The 22,436-nt window shown below is 44.9% G+C and overlaps 1 protein-coding gene across 5 annotated transcripts in view; it reads left to right on the top strand.

Moving 5' to 3' along the window:
- Nucleotides 1-22,436, top strand: part of OSBPL5 (oxysterol binding protein like 5) — a 173,233-nt gene that overhangs the window by 148,019 nt on the left and 2,778 nt on the right. For all 5 annotated transcript variants that reach the window (XM_064163231.1, XM_064163236.1, XM_064163234.1 and 2 more), the window contains exons 9-20: nt 2,553-2,772; nt 6,653-6,837; nt 8,178-8,259; nt 8,864-8,962; nt 9,895-9,991; nt 10,943-11,041; nt 12,549-12,646; nt 14,040-14,129; nt 17,321-17,457; nt 20,055-20,240; nt 20,764-20,902; nt 22,063-22,180. In XM_064163231.1, coding sequence (XP_064019301.1) covers nt 2,553-2,772; nt 6,653-6,837; nt 8,178-8,259; nt 8,864-8,962; nt 9,895-9,991; nt 10,943-11,041; nt 12,549-12,646; nt 14,040-14,129; nt 17,321-17,457; nt 20,055-20,240; nt 20,764-20,902; nt 22,063-22,180 — 1,550 coding nt within the window. The remainder of the gene's footprint in view (nt 1-2,552; nt 2,773-6,652; nt 6,838-8,177; nt 8,260-8,863; nt 8,963-9,894; nt 9,992-10,942; nt 11,042-12,548; nt 12,647-14,039; nt 14,130-17,320; nt 17,458-20,054; nt 20,241-20,763; nt 20,903-22,062; nt 22,181-22,436) is intronic.

Genomic DNA, 22,436 nt, shown 5'->3' with positions numbered 1-22,436 from the left:
GCCAAGTTAGCCATGTTTATGGTGGAAATCCAGTGCTCACTTCAAGCATAGTCATTCCCTCATAGCTTTTAAAGCCTGGTCCAAATGCCATTGGAAGCTCCTGAGAAGCCCGCCCTTTGATTTTAGTTCAAGCTCGTGGCATGGCTTTTGGCTTTAGCCTACTGCATACAGTCAGTGATGAGCTGGAGGAATAGAAAAGTCTGGCTCCACTTTCAACATCTCAGATTTGTTCATCAGAATGAGAAGCATCTGTTTTCTCCTTGGTTTCCCAGAGCTGATCCTTGGCTCTGGATGTGTAAAGTCTTGCCTTCCTTGTGGCTGGCACACAGTCGAGTGGGATTTCATGTGAGTTTAATTCCCACTTGGTCTAAATCTGAAATCCTTAAAAACTGGTGGGAAGGAGCAGAGGAAACTAAGAGTCATTTGCTCCACTGAAACTTCCATTATTTCCCAAATGTGAGACAGGTGACTCTGTAAACAAACACTTGCTCTTCTTACAAATGTGTCATAGAAACAAGTGTTACCTCTCAGCCACAAACCATAAGCCCCATGATGAGCTCCTCCTCCAAGCATTTTTACTCCATGGAGAAAACTTTCACTAGGTAAGGGAACAGTAAACACTGACACACACATATTTAGCTGATTGTTGAAAAATTAAGAAATAGATCAAGTGTTTAAATGATCAGCAACTAATAACTTCCTGAAGCTCCCATGTGGGAAGTATCATGGGACAATCTCTTTAGACAACTCTTTTCTCACCTTCTTTTCTCCTGTATTCTCTCAGACTCCTGCATGTGCTATACTCTGTGCTTCCAGTGCATTTAGGTTTTCAGACAGTACACTTGCTGGTTGCTAGCTGAAAAATAAAAGGAAATAACATCCTGGGACTAGAATGCTGGAGACACATAATGTCTGATAGCAGATTATTAGTGCTGGAGTGTAACAGTCATTGACTCTCTGATTTAGGATCTTAGTTCTATTTTACAGTAAAGCTGTGAATTAAAACCCCTTGTAGTGTTCTACATATCCACACACAGACATTTATGTTGCATACAGACACCTACAGCTGCAGTGAAAAGATTTTCTAAAGGCACAGAAAGCTGTAGACAGCATTTCCAAAAGAGCTCTAGAAGCAGCTTCTGCAGACATTGAGCTGTGGCTGTCACAGCCTGGCTTGCTCAGGGTGTTAAAAATCATGAGCTTAAGTGCATAGCTGCAAGTTGAGGTCATCTGCAAAGCTGATGGCAGTCCTATGTTCTGACTCTCTGTTGGTGTTTTTAGTTTGGCTCTCACTAGTGATGACAAAATATCCATTAAAAAAAAAAGAGAGAGAGGGAGAACAAGGGATGGGAAGTTTCAGAATTAATCTCTAATCAAAATTAGAACATGTCCAGGATGGCCTGAGAAAAGACCCATCATGGAGAGACTTCAGGGCTGACAGAACCCTTTCATGTACTGATAAGAGAGGGATAGGTGGACTATGGGAAGTAACAAAACTCTTCAGGACCTGTGGCCTGTTTAGGTCCTCTGAAACTCCTTGGATTGCTTTTCTATAGGAAATCTTTTTTGCTCTAGCCAAGAGCATCAAGGGGGACTAGGGTAAGAAATATTCAGAGGGAGGTCAAGCTGAGAAAGTCGTCAGCACCTGAGGGGTGGGCTAGGCCATGAAATAGGTGATGTGAAGACATGAATGAACCAGACAAGCTGAAACCTATGCTGAATATCACCTGAAAAAGCTGGCATTTAGTGACTACTTTTCAGCATCAGATCCCTGGCCCATCTAATCGTGTTTGCCCTCTGTCATATGACCTGCAGCTGCTTTTTCAAATGGAGATGCTACTTGGGAGAGAATTTCTGGCTTCCCCCTCGTTCTCTAAAGCCTGGATCACTGAGTGTGAAGCTTGCTATGCCTTCCACGCTTTTCCCTGGATGCTGTTATAATCTGGGTGTTCTTTTTACATGTAATGGTCCAGTTCATGATTTCAACTCAGTTCTTCCACACAGCATAATCTGGGGGTAGCACATTCCCCACATTACCTTGGGGAGGAGGGGTGTGCAAAAATACGTGCTTCTGCTGATTCTGAAGTTTGCCTTTTTTAGTGGGGGGCTGATTTAGGACCACCATCTGTTGAAGTAAAGTAGCTGTAGTACTGAAAAGAAAATGTATCTCACAATGCCTTGTTTTTCTTATGGGCTACAACCCACTGGGGAGAAATCTCTCTTGATGGACACTTTAATCAGGTTTGTACAGCGACTTGTGTGCTTTATATCCCTCTGGAGTGTGGGCTCCCATCTGGAGCCAGTAGCAGTTCTGTGTAGGGATGGGTGAGTGGTGCTGCAAGGCACATTTTGCAAATAGCAGTTTGGAGGGGAGATTTTTGATAGGAAATATCTCACTGCTTCCATGATAAAACTCCTGCTATTCAGGAAATCAATCTCTTCTACGCTTCCCGGGCTGGACACCCTGCTTGGAGCTCTGGGAGGTGTTCTTACCTTGAGTAATCTGGCTTTGTAAATCAAGCTGAAAACAACCGACCAACTGTGTGTTGCAGATTGAATGAGTCAGCCCTGGAGAATCACCACCACTTGGAAAACGATGCTTTTTCTGATAAGTCCGAGAGAGACAATGCAGAGGAGTCAGAGAATGAGACGCAGGAGAACAGCCGGAAGACAAATGAGAGCGAGAGCGACCAGTCAGAAATCCAGGGAGAGGCCTCTCCAGGAAGGAAAGGGACGACTTACATTGAACAGATCTATGAAGAGTTCGGGGAGGTAAAAAGACAAAACAAAATTTAATCACTACCAATTTCTGTTAAAATGTCTCTGTGCACAGTGTTTGTCTTTCAGCCCTTCAGATGCATGGTAGTTTAAGAAGCAGCTTGGTGAGTTTCAGAGTTTTACAGCTAGAGCAATGCACAGCTTTCTGCTAAATGATGTTGAATTATCATGTGCTCTAATAATTACGCCTGATGAGCAGCAGCTCCACTCCTGAGCTCTGGCAAATCGCCAGCCACAGCAATTGCTTGAACCAGTTGCTGCATTAAAGAGCCTTGGCACAGCGCAGTGTGCAGCCAGCAGCAGCAGGGATTATTATTCTGGGCATGTGTCCTGGCCAATTAAGATGCTCAGTCCTTGCATGATACAAAATATGATCCTTTCCTTTTCTCATTATACATGGAACACCTTTTTTTTGTGTGTCCTAATGGAGCATTTGAGTCACCTGATTCCCAAATGACAGTTTCTTGTAGGAAAGCCATTTCTCATGTCATTTAACAGCAGGAGGATGTGTGTCTGTTCCATATAAGAGGCTTTGTTAGCTGGATGTTACTGCGACACCTCTGAGGATGCAGCAGGAGAGAGGGCAGCCAAGTGTGTTGGGTGAGAATCAGTCTGGGCAGGCAGCAGAGAAGCTTCTGTTTTGGCACCAGGGGAGCTATGAGCAGTTCTTGCCTACTACTTCAGACAAGGAAGCTGAAATCATGTTGGTGCCTCAAAGACAACCAGTTTTCTACAATGCTATATCTTTCTTAGATTGTGGAATAGTTTCAGATAGCAAAGACCCTTAAGATCATTGAGTCCAATCATTAACCCAGCACTGCTGGATCAACACTAAACCATGTCCCTCAGCACCACATCTGCACAACTTTCAAATCCCTCTAGGAAGAGTGACTCCACCACTTCCCTGGGCAGCCTGGTCCAGGCTTGACAACTCTTTAGGGAAGAAATTGTTCCTTATGTCCAACCTAAACCTTCTCTGATACAAGTTGATGTCATTTTCTCTTGTTCTGTTCCTTATTATATGAGAGAAGAGACCAACCCCTACCTGTCTCCAGCCTTTTTTTCAGGCAGCTGTAGAGAGTGAGAAGGTCACCTCATTTTCTCCAGGCTGGACAATCCCAATTCCCTCAGCTACTCCTTACAAGACTTGTTCTTTCTTCTGCTCCACTTCAATGTTTTCCTGAAAGTGTACTACTAATATTGAGGAAACAAATCTAGTTAAATATTTCCTAACTACACTTTCTGTTTCACTGAGTGATAACTTAAAACACTGCGAATGGTCATGTGTTCTACACAGATTTTATTACTCCAGTGTATTTCTCCACAGACCCCTTATAGCAGGACAACAAAAGAACATCTCTGCTGTACCACCTTGCAGAGGTCTAGGAGTTCCGTTTTACCTCCTTTTTTTCACAACTCAGTCACCCACCTTGGACCAGTAGTTTGTGGTCTGAAGCCACCAGTCTAGGTAGCATGTTTGCTGCCATTTCAGATGTCAGGTGTGAGGTGCAAGCCCCTGCTGTAGAAATTGTGCTTCCAAGCAGAACTGTTACCTATAGAGATAAAGTAACCTCCCAAAACTCCTGTTTATGTATCCCCTCAAATCCCACCACAGACAGACAGCAAATGGTAACTGGGTCCAAACAGGGGATTTTGAACATAACTGAGCAGCCAAGCAACAGTAAAATGAAGGCAAACTTGAATTCTATCAGCTGCTGCTTCTGAAACAACCTTTTGCCACATCACAAATTTGTCTTGGTAAAAGATGGCATTTCTGCTGGGAAAGGACTGCATTTCTGCTGGGAGAGGATTGCATTTCTGCTGAGAGAGGATTGTGATTAATTTCTGCCATGAAAGGAGAACGTTTCTGATGTAGAAATGCACTTTGTGCAGTGTAAAATAAGACAAACTTTAGTGTGGCTGCTGAGGCAAAGGTAACATCCAGAGGACTTCCAAAAAGAAGTGCCTTTTGGCCTCGGCCATAAGGGGTGTTGTCACCTCAGACACAATGATAGGACTAGTGGCTGAGTCTTACTCACTTGTGACAGCACCTCTGTGACAAGTATGCTGCATGCAGTGGCGCAGTTTGCTATCAGCAATGGGCAGAGAAATATCGAAGTAAGCACCTGCCAGCTAATAACGTCAGCTGTTGCTCTGTACTGAGGTTGCCTCCCTGCAGTCTGGGTGTGCAGTTCAGATCTGTCAGGACAAAGGTCAGAGACACAAACTCTCCCAGCTAAACTTTCAGCTTGGCTTTGAAAGCTCATCTGAAGGGTGTGCACGTATGTATGCGCTTCTGACGATGCGTTTCAGAGGTGCATCCTTGTGCATCTAGCATTCCAGCTTTGCCTTGTTCGCAGTAGGAATGTGAAGACAGAGACAGGCTTCATCATCAGGACTCTGAGTGCAAAGGATGGTCTGGAATATAAAAAAAGTCAACTCCTCAGTAAGCAGATTGATAGCCAAAAAGCTTTTTTTTTCCCCTGAGCTTTCACTTTTAACAAGTCACAGAAAGGGTTATTGTGGGGGATGTATTTTAGGGAAAAGCAGACCAGAAATAATTTAGAGTTGTTCTCCTCCTCCTGCACTTCTTCTCCTTTCCATGTTCATCCATCCCTTTGGCAGTTTCAACATGGCATTAATTTGTGTTGCAGACTTGAGAACCTGGATACATACTGACATATGGGTCAGACCTGACAGACCCACATGTATTGTATGCTCTAGCTGACACCGTGGCCTTACTTCTTTAACAGTTTCCATTTCTTCTCAGAGGCTCAAACTATGCATTGCACCAGAATGGTATGGTAATGGCAGAGCAATGAAATGAAAAGAGCTTTCTTGTTCCTCAGTCTGAAATTCCCCTCAGCCTGCAAGCTGGATTTAGTGTTCCTGCATGACTAGTAGAAGGGCCGATCAGGATCCGAAACAGTGGTGCTGGGAAAGTTCAAGTGGTGAAAATTAGTGATTTACAGCACCTGCAAATTCTGTTGGGACATGCTATGTGTCCTCTGCCAAACCGAGGTCCCCTCCAGGAATGGATTGTACCCTTTTCCTTATAGAACTCTCTTCTCTAAAAGCTCTTTCACTGTTGCATTATGGTGCCTAGGATGTGTTAAAATGACATTCATGTTGCAAATTCAGCTTCATTTTCTTTCTCCTGTGCTTGAAAGGCCCATTCCTCCATGTCATACCTGCTGTAGCCCCACTGAATGCACAGGAACAACTGAAACCACCACCTAATCTCTGGCTTTTTTAAGTTACCTGCACTTCTGCTGCAAAGGGCACTGAGCAGTGCTGGGAGTGCTGCAGTTCTTGTGCATGTTTTCTGGGGCCTTTACTGTGCTTACCCTAACAGTTTGTCTTATCTTGAACTTGGAGGCCTGGTTCCATTCTTTGTTGATTACTTGGTTTTCTCCTATTTTTTCCTACACATATAATAGTAAATCTTGCAGTCTTTCATTTGCTGAGAATGTGACTGAGAGGAGCTTCTTGTATGCTTCTCACCAGGCTACAGCAATGCTGTAACAGCCTCAGGGATGTCCACACCTCCTGAGGGACTGCAGTGCAGAGTCCTGTTGGTTAACATTGGTTGGCACATGGCAGTGGTGAGGTGTGTGGATGGAGTGGCTCAGGAAGGAGCACAGCAGAGGTGTGCTTCCTGCCTTCTGACAGCTCTCAGAGGCCCAGGGCTTTCTGTACCACTCACTTCAGTGCTTTGAGGATTCACTTCTGAGGTGGAGCTGATGTCTCTTTGCAGTGGTGTAGCTTGTGCCAAGGCCAGATATGCCTGAGTGAGCTTGGACCTTCCATTTAAGCACCCCCACAAGAAATACTTCTTCTGTGTCTGCCCTGAACTCCCCTTTCCCCATCACAGACTGGTGAATCATCTCAAACCGAAACTGTCTCTGAGGAGAACAAGAGCCTGATGTGGATCCTGCTGAAGCAGTTGCGACCTGGCATGGACCTGTCACGTGTGGTGCTGCCCACCTTCATCCTGGAGCCACGCTCATTCCTCAACAAGCTCTCTGATTACTACTACCATGCTGACCTGCTTTCCCAGTAAGCAGCATGCAGAGCATGCCTGACATGGGCACTCTGCTTGTATTTATGGAAATGCATTACAGTGTGAGCGTGGCACAGGCTGGGCCCAGTTTGTCTGCTTGGTAGGGCTCCCAGATAATACCCAGGTGGCTGATAATACCCAGGTCGCTGAGGTCAGTGTAAATCAAGCCAGGTGTCAGCTGCAGTGACCTTTTAGAGATGGACTGAGGGCAGGGAGAGGGAAGGAAAACAGTTAGACTCCAGACAAAACTGCCTTTGCACATCCAGCACTGGCTGGAACTGATGTGGGCTCAGCTCATGCCTCTGAGCATCCAGCGGCAGAGCTGTGCCACCTCCTGGTGTACTCGTGTACGGAGGGGAGCAGGACAGAGCAAAGAGAATTGTCAAGCACTTCTGCCTCTCAAAGCAGTATAATTATGTTGGTTGATAAACAAAGAAGAAACATCTTTTAACACTACTGATGAGAGAGACCTGCTGGGAGCAGCAGAGTAGAAAATAGAAAACGTGCTTGCAGCTAGGACCTGCCTTCTCAATCAGATCTGGCTGGTGTGTTTTAAGACCAGTGTGTGCAATATTCAAGCAGCAGCACTAGTTACTCATCTTGATTCCACTGCTCCTGGGAAATTTCAGAACTGAACTGTGGTATTTTCAAGCCTTGTCTGTGGTGTTTGTAACATCAGAAAGGGGAAGAAGTGGTTCTGCTCGGTGCTGATGTCTAAAAACACTTCAAGAGGTTTGGAGCTTTTATTAAAAGCAAACGCACAGATTGATTGTCAAATCCGACTAAATGGTTGGAAATACCAGGAGTACTTACGTTTACTTCCCATTTCATCTCTGGATGGGATGACCTTGCCAAGTCCTTTCCAACAAAATCTCCAAGTACTGACAGAGGCCACGTAACACATCAGCTCTGAAGATCTTTAAATGAGAGTGAATCAAAGAAAACCAGAGAAAATTGGAACTGTCTTTGATTTTGGTAGCGAAAGTGTTTTTCTTTTAAGGCTCGCACTGTCCCGTGAGCTGTAACTAACTGCTGGTGTGACAGTCCCACACTGACATACTCAAATGTGCACTCACACCTGACAGACCCCCAAAGTGCCACTGGGTTTTTTGCAGGAGTGCAGGGCCAGGAGTGCCGCTTTGAAAGAGTTGGTTTTGTGTAATAGACAGGATGGAGAAAAACTGGTTTTGCTGGCAGACACCTTTTGCACTGTCGGCAGCACAGAAGTCACTTCCTGTTAGTACTGGGGAAATGCTACTTGGCATTCATGTTATTATTATCCTGGTGTGAACTGTGTGTGCACAGTATAAAGATCTTTTCATACTCTGTCTTGCAGGGCTGTCCTTGAAGATGATCCATACAGTCGAATGAAGCAAGTTTTGAGGTGGTATCTCTCTGGCTTTTATAAGAAGCCAAAGGTAAAGGGGTGTGTGAAGCTGGGGTTGTAACAGGCATTGTGGCTGTATATTTCTCTATTGCCTCTCCTTTGATGCTTCACCTCTCCTACTGTTCAGAAGACATGGACCATTGCTTTTAAAACTGAAGTTGCATTTGGTTTCAGAGTAGATGCTGAGTACTAAATAGCGTTGATCAACCTGAGAGCCTGCACAGGTAGAAGGCAAAACTGGTCATCAACAAGTAGTATGCCCTTGGATGCAAGATTCTTCCTCTTCCTGAACAAAGGTCTTCTTTCTCTGCTCAGGCCTCTCAGTACCACAGTGCCATGGCTCCAAAGCAGTACACATCTGCTGCATATGGCAGCAGAAATAATAAAGTTTACTCTTGTGAAGCTTTGATCAGGCAGTATTGAAGATTAAGTTGGTGAGAATAGCAGATGAATCCATTGCTCAGATTAAAAGATTAGAGTGGGAAGTTGTGTGCAACCTATTCATCAGGTTTGATTCTTGTGGTTGACTTAGTTTAAGATGTCAGGAAGAAGATTTAAATAGTTTTATAGCCATGTCTGTGGAGTTGGATTGCAAATCTTCATGTGCAGCAGGGTTTTATTCCTTTGTGTTTCAGGGAATAAAAAAGCCATACAACCCTATTCTGGGAGAGACATTTCGCTGCTGCTGGTTTCACCCTCAGACAAACAGTCATACATTTTACATAGCAGAACAGGTAAGCTGTGGGATTTGGGTGCTCAGATGTTGGCAGGTAGCAGCCTGCTTGCACTTCCATGTATAAGAACACTTTTCTCACCCACCCTAGGAGTGAAAATTAGAGCTTGTGTAAATAACCAGACTGGGCTGTGAGCTAAACTAGCTGCTGATCTTTGTTTCTTTCAGGGAGGTGATGTGAGCTGTAGTGGGGTCCCAGGTCTTGGTCTCCCACACATAACCTCCTCAGTAAACACTTTTTCCATGGGATTTTGCTCTACTCTTACTGTTAAGAATGCTTTATGTTGCCTGTGTCAAAATGGGCATAAAACACATAACCAAATCCTACTTTCCTTTATTCCTAAGCTTTCCGTGATTATTTTAAGAGGAGTAAATCGAGAGTTATTGTCTTTGGTGATAAATGAAGAGCAGAGCTCACAAGTAAACTGGCCTGACAACCTTTAGTTTCAAATTTACAGTGATAGTGAAGGGCTCTGAGGACTTTGTGAGCTCCCTGTTTCACTTACGTTTACTTTTCCTATTTAATCAGAGAATTTTTATTGTGTTCTATTTTATTTCAGCCACCTCATCCATTTTATGGAGTTACTCAGGTGCTGCCAAGAGGTCCTGCTCTGTCATTTATTCTGTTGAAAATCTGACAGTGTACCTGTTGGCCTAAAGTGATCTCAAATGCATAAGGACAAGGAAATAAGGGTTGGGAAAGAAACTTTACATGTGTTCTGACATATAATGGTTTCACATATAATGTTCCCTCATTCAGCATTGAGGTTGATATCAAGAATGGGACTCAGGACTCTGCTCAATCCTGCAGCCTCCCTACGTCTTGCATTTTCCCTAGAACATGTGTAACACTGTGTGAGCCTGTGCATGCACCCATCACTCTGCTTAGCCTATAAGGACTTCTAGAATGGCCTGTGCCTCTTTTTCTTCTAGGTCTCCCACCATCCACCAGTGTCAGCTTTTCATGTCAGCAACAGGAAGGATGGATTCTGCATTACTGGCAGCATTCTAGCTAGGTCCAAGTTTTATGGTAAGGAATTAAGCCTAGGCATCTTCCAGGTAAAATCGTGGCATTGGTTTTGGTTTGCCTTTAAATCATTCCTGAGTATCCTGAGAGATGAGTAAAGAAATGCTTAAGAGATCTGCCACCAAAACACCTCAATTCCTTGCCTTGGCTCGCCTGGGTTTCCCCTACACTATTTGAAACTAATGTTGAAAAAACTACAACCAACCAACAACAAAAAAACCCACAACAATCAGACAGAAAAATTGTGAGCATTAAAACCTGGTTTCCAGAAAGCAGAGCATGTATGAGCAATTGTTTGCTCAGAAGACTTTGCGTGTGCTCAGAGATGAGTCATTCTGTAATTCATCCTTCAGATGACTCTCCCAAAAGCCTCTGGATAAATGTAACCATTTCTCTAGCTCGCAGATTTCTGAGATTGCACCCTAGAGCTTCAAAACCTCCTCCCATCTTTTCATTTCAGTGGAGACAGCACCACTGTAGTCACTGAAACACTGTTGCTGTTCGAAATAGGTTTCTTGTTTGGAACAACACTTCCTAAATACTATCCTCTGATAAAGGTATTTGCTGAAACACTTCTAAGTAGTCATTAGTGTCCTTCTGGTAATTCTATTTGTTATTGGGGTAGAAAGCAGATTCACAATTAGAAGAGTTGTCAGAAGAACCTGAAAAACTTCTAGGCATTGGAACTGCTTTCTGCATCCCACTAATGACTTATTTCATCTACTGCAGTTTCTGCAACGGGGGCTAAATGCCAGAGCAAATATGAGCTGTGCAGCAGAGCTTATTAGAGCTGCCTGGCTCCAACAGTCAATGATTTGTAGGGTCTTGAATTACTAACATTTTATATCTCTTCATTAGTGACCTACATTTAAATGGAAATGTTCTTCTGGAGTAGGGTGAGTGACCAAGTGTAACATGCATTTTTTTTTAACAGATATGTATTTTAAATTCTAGGTAATTCACTTTCTGCACTGTTGGATGGGAAAGCAAAGCTTATGTTTCTAAACAGGGGGGAAGATTATATCATTACCATGCCATACGCCCACTGTAAAGGTAAGTTAGGACTGTTCTGTTTGTTCTTTCCGTCCAAACAGAAAGAATAATATAATGGTATCTTAGTGACTAATTCTCTTCTTCCCTCTCAAATACCTGGCACTGCAGGGACTGGCAGCTCCAGGGAGCAGTTGCTCCACACATGAGTCAGAGCACTCAGCAGTCTGGTAATCCTCACTGAAGTTTATTTTGATTTGTCTGTGCAGAGCTGAGGACAGAATCAGGCCCATCTGAGTTAGTTTTAACACTCTGAGGACAGAATCAGGCCCATCTGACTTAGTTTTAATGCTCTGTAGAGACAAAAACCTGCTGCATGCCTCTGCTGCAGGTAAAGTGAAGATGGCAAGAGTAAGGGTACATTTCTGAGCTTTTGATCATAAAAAGGTTTTCTAATGTCAGCGCTGAAACTGCTTAATGTATTTTCTGCCTTTTTGGGAATAAAGGAAATTCTTGAGTTCTCTTCTCATGTCTTTGTTACTCTAATCATGATACTCCTCAGTGCAAGAGCTGCCTTGGTGAGGCTGATGACTGCTGCTGTGAGGCTTTGCTGTGTTGAGTTGAGGGTGTGCTGAGGCCAGGAGGTGGCTGCTTTCTCCTTAGGAAGATAAGCATCTGGCATTTCAGCCAGAGTAATAAAAATCACTCCTGCAGCAGTTTGATCTAATTTTAGGAGGCTTTTTCCTTTTTTTTTTTTTTTTGGGGGGGGGTATGTTGCTCCCTTAGTTAATATCTATGGAGGGTCTAGCTATCTGAAAACAGTAACTTCTGTAAATCATGCCTTCTGTCAACTGTTCCTCTGCATAAATCTCTTGTCCATTTCTCTTTCTCTGCAAATGACCTTTTCAGACAATGGTAAGCATGTGTAACAAGGAATTCCCTGCATGATGCTAGTCTCCCAGATTCTGCTGAATCCTGTTACAGCTCCTCTCTGCCCCATCCACCCTGTGAGAACTGCCTGGGCCTGTTTCAGCACTAGTACATAAAGCACTAGTACATAAATGAAGTTGCTGGCCACAACTTTCCTTGTTTTTCCTTTCCTACTTGCAGCTTACCTCAGATGCACTGTCAGCACCTGTGAGCCAAGCTGTTTCCTAGCTGGTGTAATAAATGGGGAATATGGACTCTGGGGAGGATTATTCATGCTTACAGCAAAAAGCCATTTCCTAGAAACTTTGATTTCGGTCTTCTCAGAACTTGAAGCCAAGTAGTGAGTTTCACAGCATGTCAGTGAGAGCTAGTTTGAGCTGAGAGAGCAGTTCTTTACCTTTAGGGTAGTAGAGTATTGGAACAGGTTGCCCAGGAAGGTAGTTGAGGCCTCATTCCTGAATATATTCAAGGAGAGGCTCAACAGTACTCTGGATAACCTGATCTAGTTGAGGATGCCTCTACTTACTGCAGAGGGGGTTGGACTGGATGACCTTTGGAGGTCCCTTCCAACCCAGACCATTGTATGATCCTATGATCACTTCCCTTGAGGCCTCTCTTCAGTCTCTCTTTTCCCTTTCAGGACTTTTATATGGTACCATGACAATGGAGCTGGGAGGGAAAGTTACCATTGACTGTGAAAAAACTAACCACAGGGCAGAACTGGAATTCAAGCTAAAGGTGAGAGGCATGTGTCCTCCATTCTGAATGGGTTCTGTAGTTACATGTGTTAAAATTTGGGAGAGGAAACCATGACCTGTAACTTCTGGACAGTTAACTTGATTTTAAGAAGCATCCACTTCTCTTCTGCTCCAAAACCCTAGTTCTTAACTGGGCATAAAATGAAAATTGAGAACTGAGACCCTGCAGCCTTAGCCAACATAAATGTGAGAGATTACTGAAGCTAAGGGAGCCTTTTACAGACTGCATTTTTTGGGGGGAGCAATAATAGTTTTCTGTCTTTATTTGCCCTTACAAAGCTAACTGAGGTACTTCTGAGGTTTGCATATACTTGTCCTTAAATCCCATTCTTCTCACAGGCCTGCCATACTGTGTTGAGACAGTGAAGCATTTCCCTGTCTTTAGTCGGCATCATCTCAAACCCACCAACACTTAAGAGCTTAAAACACAGACCCTTCTTTTCTGGGCTGAAAACAATATGCTTAGTCCAAAGATGATTCAGAAATGTCCCTGTGGTTTAATTACATGCTCTGCTCTGAATAGTGCTTTGCCATATTCTTCAGTAAAATTGTAAGAAGCTGAAGGTAAATCCCATAACTTCATTATTAATTTGGATGTGTACCAGTTCTCTGCTGGATTGCATATATTGATTCTTCAGATAGTTGTAATTTCCTTTTTCATGGGTGCTGTGGGAAATTAAAGAAAGAAAAAGAATAGTTCCTCTGCACAGATGTTTTTGGAAAGTAGCTGCAGAAATGTCTGAAGAAACGTGTGGTACAAATGAAAGAGCTGGTCACGCTTTCACTGTTGTTTCCTGTGTTTGGCAGGCAGGAGGTGAATGGAATTTTCCATTGTTCTGAGAATCTTTTCCTTGACTCTGGAAATACCCTTTTTCCTTTTTTTGTTTGCTGCTGACAACAGCTTCTTCAGTCTAGAGACTTCACACAGATGCAGCCATCAGCAGTGTCACACTGCTGTTGCTGCCTCAGAAGCAGGAAAAGTCACCAGCTGCATTAGTGCTGCTCCGTTTCTTTGGACAAGGCTGCAAGCACAAGGGTGCAAACTGTATTCCCATTCTGGACTAGGGAAGGACTTGCCCACGTACACTTAACTTGATGCCAAGCTGTCAAGAAGTGTTTGCAAGGAAGACATGCCTTGGACTGCTGAATATTAATGCACCTGAAGGCTTATTTCCCTTCCTGCAGCTCCTACAGTGATTTTTGGTACTGCAAACAAAAGGAAGGCACAATGCTAGACAGCAAACCCCATGTTAGAATTCATTTTGCCTGTCGCCAGAAATAGTGCAAATCAAGCAGGTTGTAGTTCCCTTCCCTCCTGCTGCATCGCTGCTCTCACTGGACTGGTATTTTCTGTTTCTCTTCTACCCCAACAGCCCTTCTTCGGCGGCAGCGCCAGCATTAATCAAATCTCCGGGAAGATTAAATCGGGAGAAGAGGTGTTGGCGAGCCTCAGCGGGCACTGGGTACGCACAACAGCCGGCGTGCTGGCGGCGGGAGCGTGCGTGCCAGCGGGGAGCCTGCGAGCGCTGGCAGCCCTTGGCAGGCTCCCTGCGCTGGAGCCCTATCCTGCCTCTTCCCACCAGCCCCAGGGAGCGCAGGCCAGCGGAGCTTCCTGCCTACACCTCTCCGGCTCACGCTTCCGTAGTCTCAGGCGCTTGCCGCGCCAGTGACACTTGCACTGCCAGAGCCTGGGCCGCAGCTGGCACCAGCGAAGAGGGTTGCTGTCAAAACAAGGGACTCTGTACCCAGGGTCTCACACTTAGGAGAAGCCCTGAGGGCAGCAGACACTTTGTCTCTCTTATGTGCGATTGTGGGAATTGTGAGGCTTCCTTTTGTTGTGCTATGTTTGGTGCTTCTCCAGCTACAAGAGTATCAGAGAAGAACTTCACAGGGTTTTAAATTGGGTGCTGTGGTGGTTTGGGTGTTCCCCGCCCCCCCACACTTTAGAAGGTACCCCAGCTAACTCAGTCGTGCTCTGGGAATATAAATGAAGCTATTTATTTACAGCTAGCACAATATACAAGCAGCTATTTACAGTATATACAATTATATACAGAAATATACAATGTAAAAACAATAGAGAAACACAACTCCCCTCCCAGAAACCTGAGTCCCCAGGAGGGGCTCTCAAGCACCCCTGCACCTTCCCCCTGCCCCTCTTAACCTTACCCCAATCCTAAGGAAGAAGAGAGGTTCAGCCAAGAGGTTAAGGAGCAAGGTTAGTGGCAGGAGAGGTTAAGGAGATGCAGCTCAGTCAAAGCCCAGCCCAAGAGTGAAGACCAAATGGCGAAAGTGTTATATAATGTTTACTTTCTTGTTCCCATACCTCTCAGTGAGACTGTGAGGGGAGTAGACATAACCATTGTTTTCCTTTTCATAGCCTGTGATCTAGTTCTTTTCACCAAAACATTCTGGCCTGCTTCAAACTAGCACAGGTACTATCACAGCAAACCTCTGTGGCAAAAGGCAGTTATTCCTCTGTTCATGGGGTGAAGGACAGAAATGTAGATTTGATGAGGGTCTGTCTGTATGAGCAGCTCAGAACAGTCATCAGAGCTGCTAGCACCTTTGCACACCTAATATCCACAAGTAAACCACTCAAAGGCTTCCTTAACCCAAAATACAGCAAGAATGAAGGTGCATGGTGAAGGATGTAGTACATAGTTGTGGCTGGGAACTCCACGTAACTCAGGCCAAAACAGTGAGCCCTGGCTTTGGGCTGGACACTTAGGTATTTATCTCAGCTACATTTAGGCATCTTCATTATAGTTAACCTATGATCCCTTTCCAGTCCATAGAAATTGTCACTCTGCAACAAGATTTGTCTCGTCCTAAAGGAGGTACTTAAAGTAGGTCAGGTGGAATGGGCTGCATAAAGCCCTTAGTACAGTGAGGTCCTAACCACAGGGTAGCCTTTGGTACTGGACTTGTGCCCTCAGATAGTTCATCTTTCCTAGTTGTATACAAGGACATTTGTTCCCTTGTGTATGGGTAGCTTTCCCTTTGCTGCAGGATGAGCCCTGGCAGTCCTGAATTGTGCTGGGCTGTGAAGTACCTTATCTGGGGTGGGTCCTGCAAACGCCTTCCTCCAGAGCGTGTGACCAAGTGGCTCCCCTGGGGCACAGAGGCACACACTGCGGGCTGCTCAGCTTCCAGCCTTCTCTGTTTGGGTTTTACCAGCCTGAAAATAATTTATTCCTCCCTTATTCTTTGTGCTGATTGGTTGTGGTGCACAAAATTAAAGTGATGTATAAAAGATGTTAAATGGCTTTGAAAGGGTGGCTCCATAAGCTGCTGTTTGGAGTTGCATGCTGTGAATAGAGTAGCTGCTGTGCAGCAGTAGGGATGTTGTTTGTTCTCCTACCTCCCTGCTGAGAGTATTGGCCTGCTCCCCTGAGCTCTGCGGGCTTTTCTCTAGCACCATTTAGTTTCCTGACAGAAACCCTTGCAGCTGAAAGGCTGCCTCAAGACCTGAAAAGCCACCTAAATAAAGAAGGGAAGCAAATCTCAGTGTTTCTGAGCCTCAGGATCAAAGCAGAGAGCTTATATACATGTCCTTCAGAGATGTCTGCCTGCCTGCCTCTTCCCATGCAAAGCTGGGAGCTCTTGGGGAGCTGATATCTGTCCTGAAACTGGCACCTCAGAACATGGCAGAAGAAACTTTGGGGAAGGACACTTCGAGACAGGATGAGGGTCCCTCAAGACCTCTTCTAATAGGAGCTCCACAGCTGAAGATGTGGGAGGTGGACTCTGAGATATTAATCAAGGGACTGTGCCAGAGGAGAAATGCAATAGCTGGCATGCAGAGAAATCAGGCAGCAACAGGCAAAGCCAAAAGCCTTGACCTAAGAAAGGTTTGGATACTCATACTGCATCCAGGCAGCTGAATGGCACCAGTGCACATGCTGGTGAGCAGCTGTAATCCCCTGATTCATTCCACTTGCAGTCAGCATCGTGCTGTTCACTGTAGGCTCTGTAAACTAACCGTCTGGCTCCCTGGCATTGCTGCAGCTGAGAGCAAGGCTGGAAGGCAGCTCAGTCAGGCAAGGACACAGCAGTGTTGTCTGGCCAGCCTCAGACCAGAGAACTGCTGCTTCATAGCTGCTTGCCAATCACATTGGCAAGGAATAAGATCCCTGGCATTTTGAAGTGCTAGCTGAAATTCAGGAGCAATAATAGAAAAACCTGAATAAATTGAAACAGAAGTGAAAAATCATCTCAGCTTTAGCTCCTTTCTAGAGAGGATAGTGTTGCAGTAAGGTCTGCAGGGGATTTCAGCACTGAAGACTGGAGGAAAGGCTGGAAAAGGAGCTAAGGATCTGTGTCTATGTGCCGGGCACCTGGGAGCAGCAGTGGGGAAAGAAGAGTGTTTTAGGGCTTCTATGAGTACTCTAGTCTGGGGACAAGACTAAGAAAAGGGGGCAGCTCCTTTCCCAATTCTCCTCCAGTTCTTTCAGTCAGTGTTTCCAGGAGTGCCTTGCCTTACTCAGTTTAGAAACTTCCAGGAAGCATTCACTGAGATTTAATGGGATAGAGGAGGAAAGAAGCCTTCTAACCAAACCCATCATCCAGGAGCAGTTCCCATTTGTTGGGGTTATTTTCTGCCTCGTGCTTCTGATTGCCATTAACCTTTTCACTTAATTTTCCTTCTCAGGATGGAGAAGTGCATATAAATGAGTTGAAAAATGGGAACACAGAGATGTTCTGGAACCCGACCAGTGAGGTGCGAAGGCAGAGGCTGAAGCGCCACATTGTGCTGTTTGAGGAGCAGACGGACTTTGAGTCAGAGAGGTGAGGAGCTCTGGGGAATGCTCTGCTATCACTTCCCCCCTGGAAGTGGGGCTGTAATTAGAAGGCTCCAATTTCTCAGCACAGTCTGGAAAGGCAGTGACCTGCTGTGCCTGCACATATTACCCAGCCATTTACCTGTTTTTTTCCAGTCTACTAACTTTGGAGAATTTCCATGGAGTGTAGCTCTGAAAGAACCAGGGAGCTGGGCTGAGAAATAGTAGGGGCTACGTTTTATCTGCTAGAATAGCAACTCTTCTTGAACTCCAGAGATTGTGAACTGAGTCCCTGTAGCTGCTGGAACATTTTGCAGAAGAGCAAGATGTCAATCTGAGGTTGGATGTCTTGTTAAGAAGGATTGTTTCAACCACAGGCTCTTAAACGAGGTGCACGAATCAAGTCCTGGCATGAGCAGAGCAGTAGGTTGGAACCACATAACAGGATTTTATGAGAGAATGTAATTAAACAGATGTTTAGCCTTGTCTCATAATGTCAGCTGAGATCTCCAAAGAAATCTGCACCTTTTTTTTTCAGGGTAATCTAGATTAAAAATGTAATCCTGGCACATAACTTAGGAACTGGAATGAATGACCTGATGAAATAAGCATCCTCAAGACAGCTCTCAAACAGGAACAGCTAGAGCAATGCCATGTGACACTGGCATCAAACTAGCTAGTGCTCCTATCTCACCACTATGGTTAGCCAGTACCAGACAACATCTCAAGCCAGTCATGCACTTTGCTGCCTGGCTCTGCATTGCATTGGCCCTGTGGGCATCTGATGTGGCATCACATGGCACTAAGAAGGTTCCTGTTTTTATAGGTAAAGAAAGAGACTGCACAAAAATAATAAAAGCACATGAACATTCTGTGATTTAGTTTGTTCTGGACATCAGTGGGCTTCTAGGCAATAAAGCCTGCATTTATAACCTGGAGTTGTGCAGTTGCCACTGTCACAGAGCAGAGCAGACTGCAGCACATTCCTCTATTACCTGGAACAGATTCTTTGAAAGGAGACAAGAAACCTCGCTGTTGTGGACAAAGAATCTCTATTGCTCTGTTTTACTGCAGGGCTGACTCCCTTTGCTGTATCAGAGGTTAATAGTGATACCTGCACCCCAGAGAAGGAGGCAAAGGGGAAAATTCTGGAGATCCCTAATGCGCACTCTACCGAGCTCCCTATTCTCACAGATACATGAATAAATTACCATCTAGTCCAGGTTATGTTCTGCCTGAATCGCAGAGTCTTCCCTGCAGTGCTGAAAATCACCTACTTTCACAAACGCAGGAGGGGCTCTGAAGCTCATGCCATTATGTGGCTCACCACAGAGGGTCTCATTGTCTGACACATGCAGCTCTTGATGGAGTAATTTGCCCTTGTCAAACCATTCTGTGTGCGTCCCTTTGAGGTTCTTGGAATTAGAGGACTCGCTCTTTGCACCAACACATTCCTTAGCACTGATTCCTTAGGCCACTGCAGTATTTTCTCAGGCTGTTATTTTTACTCCTTCCCCACTTCCATCACTCTGAGTTTGAATTGAGTTTCATTCCTTTGTTTCTGAGAGAAAAGATTCATGCGCAGGAAAATGGGAGTGACTTGTCAAAAATGACAGGAAAGTGTTCCTCTGCCTTCAATTGAGAGGCTGCTCCTTTTGGAAGTGTTGTGATAAGACAGAAACACAGTGAAAGCATTGGTATCTCTTTTCAATTAAAAGCTTCACAGCAAGTTCCAAATTAAATGCAGTAATGTATTCATCTTCTAAATGAGGGGCTGGTGCTTTGTGGAGCTGGGAATGCTGGAACAGCCTGGATCTCCACTAAACTGCTCAGTAGTGTTTTGGGAGGACTAGCTGCTCATCTCAGAAGTGAAGATAAGAGTGCTCTGATTAGAGGAACTGTGGAGAGATCTATCACAGCTTGGCTTTAGCAAGGATTTTTCTGCTGCAAAAGCTGAACCCTCCCCTCCAGGCAGAGGCACAGTGAAACATCCTGTGGCAGATGTATTTTGCAGCAGCAAAAAAAAAGTGTGAGCTTGTGAGCACAAGTATGTGTTGATTCCTTTCGATTGAATCAGCTTCCAATAGATATGGTTGCTGGTCCTCTACAGAAGTACAGCATTGCAATGGGCAGCTCCCAGGCACCCACATGAACTCCTTTTGCAGTGTCTCCAAACTTTAAATGTAAAGCCTTTGTTTCAGGGACAGGCATTTAACACAAAGGCTCCCAAACGTAAATGATTGAAAGCATGAGGAAGATAACAGATTCTCCATCAATCACCTAAAAAGGCCACTGACCTCAGTGAATTGAGCATAACTGCCCTATGGCTCGTTCAGACAGCACTGGAGGTTGTACTGGATATTGTGGGTGACGTTATGTAAGGGGGAGTTCCCCTGTCCTTCAGCTGCTCACTGCATACAGCACTCAATGTTGCCCTGCTCCTAACGTCCCTTGAATTCATCGGCCAACACTGGGGCTGAGCAATCCTGTTACACTTCCTCTGAAGTGTCAGTAGACCTGACAAGTGTCTGTTCTGAGGTTCCAGCTGGCAAAGCACATTGCTGGGTTTAAGGTGGTTTAACTTGCTTCCCTGTTTATTCCCAGGCTCTGGCAGCACGTTACCAGTGCAATAAACAAAGGCGATCAACACAAGGCGACACAGGAGAAGTTTGTGCTGGAAGAGGAGCAGAGGAATGCTGCCCGGGAGCGGAGGGAGAACGGCACAGAGTGGAAACCGCTGCTCTTTCGGCACGATGCCACCACCAACGAGTGGCACTACAAATATGAGGAGTGAGTGGTGGGCTGGGGATTATGCACAGACCTCACTGCTTGAGTCCCCAGGGGTACAGGCAAGGTTACATACCTGTAATTTAGGACCTACCCTTCCCAAAACTGTGCCCTGAGCCTGCTCTTTGTGAGCTCCGTGTTGCTGCCAGAACACAAGTTCCCGTCACCAACTGGGAATAGCTGCAAGTGAGGGCTCAGTAATGGCAAATCTGCTGTGCCACCGGTACAGATCCCCGTGGCTGCAAGCAAATGTGGCATTACTGAGCAGAACTTTTCTGCACTGTAAGAGCAGAGTTGACAACTCTACTGTCCTCCCCTGGCAAGAAGGGTGAAGGCCCTGGACACAATCCCCCTCATTTACTGCTAAGAGCTGGGAATGTAGAGGGAAGTATTTGTTACACCTCACACTGCATCCGCGGAAGCTCAGGTTCCTGTCAGGGGTAAATACCTACCCTGCTGCGTTGCTTTTAACACACCTGACACGGAACTGTTGCTTTTCTGATGTTTTTCCATTTGGTCTCAAAAGTTTAAGACCTTGGGATCCTTTGAATGACATTGCCCAATTTGAGAAGAATGGGATACTGCAGACCATGGAAAGACACTTATCCCCCAGGATGACAAACCACAAAACAACGTGCATCAACGATCAAATGGCACGGCACAAGGTAAAAAGCCTCTTCTGGCCAACTGAATGTTCTTTATGGTTGTCCAGATACATAGCTCTTTTCTGGCAGCATTTTCATGTAAGCACAGCAAAGGCTGGAAGGTTTCTTTTGGGTGGATATAGCTTACAACTCTACACCTGCAACAGTATCATCATTAACTCCAAATAAAAAGTCTGGGTTGAGATATCCTGTTGATTTGGGCATTTTTCTTCCACCCAGTGTTAGTGACAGTAACTCTTATACTGGCTTTTGCACATGGCTGAGTTGAATTTCACTGTTTGGTGTTTCCAAAGCAGAAAACTTCCTGCAGTGAGGATATGATCAAGATCTAGATCACACAACTGAGATCCTGCAGTTTCAGTCTTTACCATCTGTCTTTTTCACTTCTTCCTCAATAAGAAACCTTCCTCCATCCTCTCCTTTAAACAGAGATGATAATGTCTTATTTCACTGCATTCATCCTTGGAGTAATCTATGTCATTCATAAAATGCTCTGTAAGTGTAGAGCTGCTGACCTAGCTGGTTATAACCTCTCTTAACACTGAAAAACTCCTTTCTTACTACATACACAGACTTTTCTTCTGTAGTGCTCTGAATCTGAATGTCTCTAGAACAACAGGAAAGTTGAGGCTCAGAATTACTTTTCAGACCCTCTGGTGAGAAATGTGAACCAATGTGTTTGGCTCACCTATCTGAGAGGCAGGGAGAAACTTTCTAAAGTGCATCAGGAAATGAGGCATAAAAGTTTTGTAATGTTTAACCCCTTCAGGCACTTTCTGAAAGATCTTCCCTGGGAACTTTGATTCTAAGTTATTCTTCTTTTTGTTCTTTCTCTTACACATCTAGTTGGTTGGATATGCAACTCAGCCAAAGAACTGTGAAGTTCATCACTAATGTGTGTCCATGAAAGCTATAACAAGAATAATTTGGATGGTGGTCTTAAGGATGCTACCATCTGAGGAAATGCTTCTATATAGGCCATGTGTGCAGTAACTTTAAGTAGCTGCCGGGAGTCCAACTACTCGGAGCTGCTGAGAAAGCAGTCAGACTTTGCAATCTCACAGATACTCTCCAGCATCCTCAATTATTTTGTTTAAAGACAAACACAGGAGATTCAGTTTGACAGAGACTGAGTTTCTTTTGATCCTTCTTTTATTCAGAGGTCTGCCAAAGACTGCAGGCGCCGCAAAGCCAGTGATCAGCCGTCCAACCACAGCCAGAACACGGAGAGCAGCTGTTCAACGCCAGAGTCGGTGCAGGAGCTCTCGGATGATGATGGCAAGTATTTGACTATCACTGGGTCAGGCTTTAATGCCCCTCCCTCGGTACCTCATTCCCTGATCCAGCCCAGGGACATTTCCCAGCCCAGTTAAGAGCATGGGCCCACAGACCACAGGCAAACACAGACACCATTTGGCTTTTCTGCTCTCCCTGATACGATGCTTGCCAATGAGGCTTTCCAAATTCCTGGCATAAACAGGTTGGAAGAACAGACTGACATGTCAACAGATAGGAAACAAGCTTCTCCTCTTAT

Source organism: Pogoniulus pusillus, chromosome 24, assembly GCF_015220805.1.
Source record: "Pogoniulus pusillus isolate bPogPus1 chromosome 24, bPogPus1.pri, whole genome shotgun sequence".
In the NCBI taxonomy this organism is placed as follows: Eukaryota; Metazoa; Chordata; class Aves; order Piciformes; family Lybiidae; genus Pogoniulus; species Pogoniulus pusillus.
Note: the sequence above shows the minus strand (reverse complement) of the source record. Positions and strands in the feature narration are given on the sequence as shown.